This window comes from Cupressus sempervirens, chromosome 7, assembly GCF_028749045.1.
Source record: "Cupressus sempervirens isolate cs-2001-9-10 chromosome 7, ASM2874904v1, whole genome shotgun sequence".
NCBI lineage: Eukaryota > Viridiplantae > Streptophyta > Pinopsida > Cupressales > Cupressaceae > Cupressus > Cupressus sempervirens.
Window position 1 is genome coordinate 353,810,342 of NC_143124.1, and position 9,271 is coordinate 353,819,612.

The 9,271-nt window shown below is 33.8% G+C and overlaps 1 protein-coding gene across 1 annotated transcript; it reads left to right on the forward strand.

Moving 5' to 3' along the window:
* The first annotated feature begins 293 nt into the window (after window positions 1-293).
* On the forward strand, window positions 294-2,414 carry LOC149546911 (E3 ubiquitin-protein ligase). Its single transcript, XM_089791415.1, has one exon. It carries the CDS (start codon window positions 625-627, stop codon window positions 1,981-1,983), a length of 1,359 nt encoding a protein of 452 aa, XP_089647541.1. The 5' UTR covers window positions 294-624; the 3' UTR covers window positions 1,984-2,414.
* The last annotated feature ends 6,857 nt before the right edge of the window (window positions 2,415-9,271 follow it).

The following is a 9,271-nucleotide window of genomic DNA, read 5'->3' on the forward strand; positions in this document are numbered from 1 at the left end:
TGTTTCTCTAGCAATGCATTGTAACTTCCCAAAAACAAAATACCAATCTATTTTCCAACTCAAATGCCTTCTCACCTTACTACAGCTCCCCAAGAGCTATTGTCTTAATTTGTTTTCCTATAACATCACAAACCTGTTCTCCTTTGTCTTTAACCAACAATTGACAAAATTGACCAGCGCAAAGATGAGAGCCGATCAGTAAACAGACCATGATTGCCACATTCTCCCGCGATTTCCAACTCACATTTCGGATTTTTCCATATAAATCGGACATTTTCAAGCAGTGAAGTGTTCGACTAGAACTGAAATCCCTTGAATCGGACGGTCCTTTAGCTACACATTAATTTAATAAGCCTAACAGAACACGAACATCCCGTGGACCGTCGTTAATGATAACAACTTTGGCCTAATCTATCCATCCAACGTGTCAATGACACGAAAAAACTCAATCTGTAAAGCAGCTGTCATAACAAGCATGCTCACAACAGGTATAATTCCAAAACGATCTGATTTAGGAGTTCAATCGGGTCCTATAACTCGACCTAGGGTTTTACAAGAAAGTTAATTGAAAAACCCACAACCCAGTTTTTCTTCCTGTTCATTTTTATTTTCTACCTTAAAAAAATGGCAGATTCTGATCTTTCAATGAGGTTGGATCGTGCAAGGCCATTTCTGAGAGGGCAATATGATCAGATCGATCCATTACTGCCCAAATTTAGATCTGTACTGTTAGACATGGGAGCCTCGGAGTGCTGGCACAAGCACGGCAGTTTCTTTGAACATCTCATGGATGTTTATAGGATCCTGAAGCTATGGAATGCTCCCGATTCTGTTGCCAGGTGTGGTTTGTTTCATTCCGCTTATTCAAATTCATATGTCAATCTTGCAATATTTCAGCCCAATGTTGATAGACAGAAAGTGAGAGACCTAATTGGGGACGAAGCTGAAGAGCTTGTGCACATGTTTTGTATTGTGCCCCGGCAGCCCCTCATCCATGACAATCTGTTATTTCATTTTTCCGATGAGGACTTAGTTTGTGCATTGAAGGAATCGGAGAAAACACTGCAAGAGGCCGAGGCAGAGGATCTGACGCTGAAGAAACTGGAATTGGAGGAAAAGAATGGGAATTGGATTGACAAAATCCACGACAAATTCGAGATTCTGAAAACCCAAGTGGAGGGAGAGTTTGATGAGATTTTTCTTCCCGAATGGAGGAAGAAGATTCAGAAAATACTGCCCGCCGAGGGAGTTGCAGTGAAACACATTAGAACAGGGGAGGATGTTCAGGTGCCAAGAAGATTGGTTGCAATCTTCTTGTTCATGACCATGGCTGATTTTATAGACCAGCTTTTCAGTTTTCAAGACAATTTGTTTGATAATAGTAATGGGAAGCTTGAGTGGTCAGGAAACAATTGGACTGCTTTGTGGCCAGGAGATGGCAAACCAGGGTTATGGGTTAATTCTATTTCAAGAATGGGTGCTCTTTATAATTTGATTGTAAGGGAGGAGAAGCTCTATCAAAGAGAAGAGGGGAGAAAGAATGGGGAGAAGCTTAGCAAAAGGGGTTTTGAAGAAATAGAGCTTGTGATTCCACCAGTGTTTGATCACTGCAGGGCTGTGGTATCTCCAACAGATCAAATCACCGCAAGAGATCTGTATTGGGAAGGGGTTTGTATGGCTCCTTCAGAAAAAGCCCATGAAAAAGCCCAACCACTTCTTCTAAAATCTTGTGAACTTAATCCCTTTATGGGAGAACCCCATACTGTTTTAGCTCACACTTTGCTTTCACAAGGGAGGTATGAGGAGGCAGAGAAGGAGAGTGAGAGGGCATTGAAGCTGATGTTAGAGTGGGGTACAAATTGGGACAAGAGGATGTCATGGGAAGGTTGGATTGCATGGACTAGGGTTTTGGTTATGAAGGCAAAGGAAAAGTCCTGGCCTCACACTTCCTGGGGAATTCTCAATATGGGCCTTGTCAAGTAAGAATTAGCTTTCAATTTCTCAGACTATTTCTGGTTTTGCTAGATTGAATACCCATTGCTACTATAATGAACTGCAGTAATATCTGATGCTATCTCTACGCTATCTAAGATCTTAGTAATATACTGGGTTTCTCTGTTCTATCAGGATATATCTCCGTTCTACCTCACCCATGAAACTTTTCTAATTTTTAATTGCAAAACTCAAAACGTATTTAGCCACGCCACTGAAAAGCTTGCTTGTTTGATTTGGAAGGCATAAATGGATTTTATTTATCTGTAAACTGTTGTAGAATTATATTACAGCAGATGCAGCATTTCCTCTATGCTACTAAGTGTAAGGATTCTTGAGAAAACTCTGTTTTTCTTACGTGGTATTCTGTTCGATTTAAAACTTGTCTAATACTAAACTATGCTCCAAAGTTAAGAGTTAAACCTCTCACAAAAATTTCAATCGTTCGGCTAAACTCTGTATCATGTTGAATTTATAGCTTTGATCGTCCATGACAATCTCTATCTCAGTATATGTAATTTGAATAGTTTTTTATCTTGTTTGAAGGGATTTTTTAATTAAGCGGGCAATTCAATTCTGAGGTGCTTTCATCAGCAAAATAGCTCATAAAAAATCTCTCTCTATATATATTCTTTTTGAATAGTGTTTTTTTTTTTTTCAAAATTTGTTGGGTTTTTAAATTCCCAGGGGCAGATAGAATTTACAGGCTCAGGTAAATTTAGCAGAAGAGATCTGGACTATGTTATCTAATGGTTTTAAAAAGGTTAATATATGGGTAATGTTAATAGTAACATGATTGTTTCGATCGTGCATCCTTGCCTGTAACTGAGAAGGATAACGGGTAACAATTAGGATATATTTTCTTATTGCACTATTCCTTGAACGTTCAACTCTTTAGAGTTACAACCGAGTCAGGTTGGATTCCAAAATGATTTTGATGGACTGCAATTTTTCAGTCGGTAAGTACGGTAGCTACTGATAGGTATAAATTTTTTTATTATGCTATTTATTATTGGTATAAGTTTTGTGATGTTCTTATCAAGATTTAACTGTGTGATTTTGAGTCAAACTCATTGATCCATGTTTTATGAGTAGTGATCCAACATGAATACATCTCTGATGAGAATAAATGGAACATAACACTCATTGGATTTAGGCGATGGAACACTTAGCATCCTCATAGCAATATCGCAATTTGACTTGCTGTGAAAATTATTACCTACTTATCAATGGTATAAGTTTGTTAGGTTTCATTCTTGACAACTTTTTTATGATTGGAATTTACTACATGTAACAGTTGAATCATAATACAATTTATTAGTCAATTATTTTTATAAAAAAACTAAAATAGCATTCATCTACTTTTAAGAAGATAGCGAAGATAGTGCAGCAATGGTTATATCATCTTATTTTAATAAAAAATAAAATCCTTTCGGAAAAAATGTATTTAGTAATCAGATTAAAATGTCTCTTGAAGAAAGATATTTTTAAAAACTTTGGGGTAATGTAATATCTTACAGCAATAAAATCTAAATAATATCATAGGATCTTATTTAATTAATTAATTAATTTTTTAAATAAAAGAATCAAAATATTAAAATAATAAAATAATACTAGTCTAATATGATATGGTGTAATTTTATTAGGAGATGGTTGGAATGTATTTGAACTCTTCTTTGTAGTGACTCAAAATAGAGGTTGGATTTTGTTTGGTTGTGTATAGTTTTGAAGGTGGAAAACCCCCTCTAATCTATATCTATAGTTTAGTAGGATTCATTCCTCAACCTAGTCTATTGTTCGAAATATCATCTCACTTATTTTCCATTGTGCTTAATTAAGCAATTTATGAAGCTTCACTCGAAGACTATTTTGATGTAACATGAGATTTTTAAAAAAAAATCTAAAACACAAGTACTCTATTCTTAGCAATTATTTTCAATTAATGGTGTGTACCATGTTAGATTTATTCATCTACAATAATATTTCTACCATATGCATACAATATAGTTGAATCGTATTAATTGAAATTGTCAAGTGTCAAAGAGCTATAGGTTGAGTGTCAAAAGGTGTGAAGGGGTGTTGGAGGGTGTCTAGTGCTAAAAGGCTGAGTGGTAGAGGGTGTTGATCGCTGAAGGGTGCCAAAGGGTGAGTGTCGAAGAGTGTCAAGTGGCAAAAGAGTGCCAATTGTTGCAAGGCGTCGAGTGTTAGAGGGTGACACATGTTGAAGGGTGTCACAGTGTACTGAAGGTTGAGTGTTGGGAGGAGGAAAAAGCTAAGTGGTGTAGGGGAGTATTCATGTGGCTAACTTACATCTGATACTTTACACTGGTATAATAGTTGGTGATCTTGCTAACATGTTAGGCAAATCATGGTATCTAACAATGGAATCAAAATCGACATTTTACATATGAATATGTTACCCGAATTTAAATGAAAACAATCAAACTTAAAAAATGAATTGATATTAAATAAATTTGAGAATGTTATTTGAAATACGCCTCATATTTATGATGGAGCAACACATTTCAAAATAGACAAAGAATTACATAGCATGTTGTCTTGCTTCAAATGAAGGTGTTCATATGCGAGTAGCATGTCATAACTGTAATAAAAAGCTAGGCTTTCATTATATAAGACAATGGTAGCACAAAATAATCATGTAACAATGAATAAGAGATACAATTATGAATCATTGAATATGACATGCTCTTGTGGGAATAGTGGCATAAAGCAACATGTTTCCAAGTTGGTCAAAAAGGTCATCAAAGCCACTTGAAGAAAGATCCAATCACTATTATTACATAGTGATATGATTCATGAACCAAACCAACATATAATATCGAATCAAGATTGTAAAATAATGAACTTATCAAACATCTACAAGAATAGTTCAAATCAAAGATTAGCATTACTCTAAGCCAAATCAATGATGAAGTGTCAAATTTTATTTATCGGCAATTGTCATCAGCATGGTGATGATTGCGTTTAGTATTAATTTGTTAACCTAATTTAAGAAATGAATAGTGATAAATTGATGACGTGGTAATAAAAAAGATATTATTTGAAGACAATCTTAATAGTGAATAAAAAAATATTTAATGACTCATTTCATGCAAATCACATGAGATAATAATGCAAATAAAACATCTAATAATCCTCCTTCAATCTTAGGTAATTCTCCTCCGTTAATCAATATGAAAAAACTAAATTTTAAACTTCTAATTATGTTCTGACAATCCACATGTACACGTTAAACAACTAGTATACCTCCCTAGTTTATATATATATATATATAAGACCGTTTTTAAATGTTTTAAAATAAAATAAAATTAAAAAAAGAAAATGCAATTCCAAAACTGAATATTATAATAATAAACTTACCTAATACAAAATAGATAGTGAAAAATTGATGATGCGGTAATAAAAAAGATACTATTTGAAGACAATCCTAACAGTTAATAAAGAAATATTTAATGACTCATTTCATGCGAATCAAATGAGATAATAATGCAAATTAAACATCTAATAATCCTCCTTCAATCTTGGCTAATTCTCCTCTGTCAATCAATCTAAGAAAACTAAATGTTAAACTTTTAATTATGTTCTCACAATCCACATGTACACATTAAACAACTAGTATACCTCACTAGTTAATTTTTTTCTCTACCACAATGACTTTGGCAACATTATTTATCCCAAATGACCATTTGTTTGTTGAAGTGAATCTCGTTTGTTGCAATGTGAAATGACATTCAACCATCGGGTTTCTAGCAACCATCATTGGCCCTGACCAACTCCCTATAGAATAGTTTCTAGAAATTTTGGATCCATTTTGTATTAGCGGAGTCAGATCCCAACTCAAAATGATTATGAACTCAATACAAGAAAAGTATTCTCTCGATTCATCGACATCATGAATGGTTGAATAGTATGTATGATTCTCTCTCCACCATTAGTACATGCTTTTGGTGTGATGGAAAAATCAACATGGTATCAGAGCACAAGTCATCAATTAGAGTCCCTCAAGCCCTTTGATCCTTCATCTGCGTAGGCTTGGATTATCAACATGGTATGTAGTAGGTCCAGATGAAGGATCAAAGGGCTTAAGGGACTCAAACCGATGACTTGCACTCTGATACCATGTTGATTTTGCCATCACACCAAAAGGACGTACTGATGGTGGAGAGGGATCTCATCAATGATACAGTCGCTACAAAAAAATCTTGAACTCACCAAAAGGAAATAAACACTTATAAAAGAACTAATGTTCTTGATAAGTTCAAAACTATCCAAAAGGACTGACAAAACTCAAAATTGATCAAGTCTACAACTTTGGCTCTGTGATTCTTGGACTACACCAAAAAGGGCCTCATGAGAAGGCATGGACATGGATCAATGTATATCGAAGATTTTTTTATGGTTGTACACGCCCAAGTAGCAAGGAAACTCAAATGCTTTAAAAAATGGTGAAACACATACAAGGTGTTGGTTGATATTTAATATCTATCGACCAATGTATTTGCAGTCAAGCAATGCATTAAAACAAAGGCTATTCATTGACCAATGCATTAAAAATAGGAGGCTTTGCACCATCCAAGTCATTTCATCATCCATCCAAGACCATCGTCCACTACCACTTTTTAGTGATTTCAATTTATGATTGCTTCATTTCAGTTTTGAACACATGTAGAATGAAGGGTTTTGGATTGTTCCAAATCCTCTATAAAAAAAAATTTGTAACTAGATTTTACACAAGGCAATACAAGTTAAATTTTTTTTTTGCATCAATACAACTATGAGTTTATTTTATTTTTCCTTCTTCCTTGTCTTTTCCCACCAACACTGTGGTATTAGGGCTGGTTGAAGGAGACTTGTGAAGATTTCTTAGAGGAGAAGTTGTAGCTTTGAAGAGTGATCCAAATTGGTAAGGCTAAGGAACCATTATGTTGTTAGTGTTTAAGGAATATTTGAACCAAGGAAGGTATTTAGTTTCACTATGTTTTATATGATTTTAAGAAGGTTCTTTCTCTGAATATCTAAGAGTAAGAGTTTTAATATTAATGTATTGGCAACATTTGAATGAGAAAAAAATAATATATTTTGTGTGTAACTGATTTTAAAAAGTTGTGAGAAGTGTGGTGTAAAGGATTTTAAATATTTTTGGCAAGATGAATTAGTAAGTCTAAGTGGGAGTATATCCTGTAATGTATCTTATGTGCAACCTCAAATTCCACTTCTCACTGGTAAAAATTATGATACTTGAACAATTAAAATGAAAACCTTGTTTAGATCTCAAGGGCTAATTGACATTGTTGATAAAGGTTTTGAAGAGTCGAGAGATGAATCTGATTTGAATGATCACCAAAGAAGGGAATTGTAGAAGAAGCAAAGAAAAAGATGGAAAATCTATGATGTTCATATGAATAGGTATGTAAGAATTAGTTTTTCAAAGATTTAGAAATGTAAGTTCAGCTAAACAAGCTTGGGAGATTTTGGAAAACACATATCAAGGTACATCTAAGATTAAGATAACCAAATTACAAGTACTTAGAAGAAGCTTCGAAAATTTACAAATGAAAAAATTAGAGTCAGTAGATCATTTTTCAACTAATGTTATGAATATTGGAAATCAAATTAGATTAAATGGTGAAGATTTATCTTATCAAAAAGTTATAGAAAATATCATAAGGAATTTTCCAAGAATGTTTGATATTGTTGGGGTAACAATCAAGGAAAACTAAACATCTATCAATGTTATATTTTGATGATTTTTTGGGATCATTGATTGCACATGAATCCAGGGTGAATAAGAATACTAACACAACTTTGGAGAATGCTTTCAAGACATAGATGACATTTGGGAAAGGTAGAGGAAGAAGGAAATATTTGACTCAGAAGAAGAGGAAGAGGTAGAAAAAACTATCAAAGAGAAGAAAGAAAGAGTCTAGATCCTGGAGAATGGAGAAATCAAAGTCTAAATTCAAGGGGACACAATAACAATCAAGCATCACCAAGGTATGAAAAATCAAATGTTCAATGTTACTATTGCAAGAAGTTTGGAAATTTTGCATCTGAGTGTAGAAACAAACAAGTAGATATAGGGAAGAAAAATGCAAATTTTTCTAAGAGTAGTTATTGGACATTGTTCATTACATGTCATATAGCTCAAGAGAACTCAAATGATGTTTGGTTTCTAGATAGTGGTTGTAGCAACCATATGACATGAAATAGACATATATTTGAAATCTTAGATAATTTAGCCAAATTAGAAGTGAAATTGGGAAATGATAGCATAGTAGAAGTTGAAGGAAACGGTACAATTATTGTGGTGAAAAACCTTGGTAATAAATCTATTCTTGATGTGTATTTTGTTCCCAGTGTGAAGCATAATCCTATAAGTGTGGGACAACTTATGCAAAAAGGTTATACAGTTTTTTTGAGAATAATGTGTGCACTATTTTTGATATTTATCCTAGTAACATGGTGACTGCAATGGTTGAAATGAAAGAATATAAAATGTTTCCACGCCACATGAAAAGTGGAGTGATGGAGGAGATTGGAGCTAGTTTCAAGGTAGCATGTGAAGATCAAGCATAGAAATGGCATTTGAGGTATGGTCATCTAAATTTCAAGGGATTATGTTTGTTGCAAGGGAAAAAGATCATAAGAGGTTTACCCCCCATTAAAGCACCATTATGTTCATGTAAAAGTTTTATTTTTTCTAAGAAACATAGAGAAATGTTTTCAAAAGAAATGACATATAGAGCTTGGGCACCTTTAGAAATTGTGCATACAAACTTGTGTGGTCCAATGCAAACACCTTCATTAGGGGGGGGAACATTTATTTTGTAATATTCATTAATGATTATATAAAGAAAACATGGGTTTACTTTCTCAAATGTAAATATGATAAATTTGGAGAACTCAAGGAATTTAAGGGATTGGTTGAAAAATAAAGTGGTCTATCTATCAAGGTTTTGAGATCAAATAAAGGAAGTGAATATAAGTCAAATGATTTTTTGGATTATTGTAGGTATTATGGAGTAAAGAATCAATTTACTACAAGTTATACAATTCATCAAAATGGTTTTGCAAAAAGGAAGAATCAAACAATAATGGAGATGGCAATGAGCATGTTGAAAGATAAGAATCTACCTAATGAATATTGGGTTGAAACAATAGCTTGCATTGTTTATATCTTGAATAGAAGTACAACCAAGATTGTAAGGAACATTATTCCACAACAAGCATGGAGTGGTAATAATCATTGTGTCTCTCA

What these genes read in the sequence shown, in the direction of transcription:
- LOC149546911 (XM_089791415.1), top strand. Translation starts at nt 625, where the DNA reads ATGGCAGATTCTGATCTTTCAATGAGGTTGGATCGTGCAAGGCCATTT.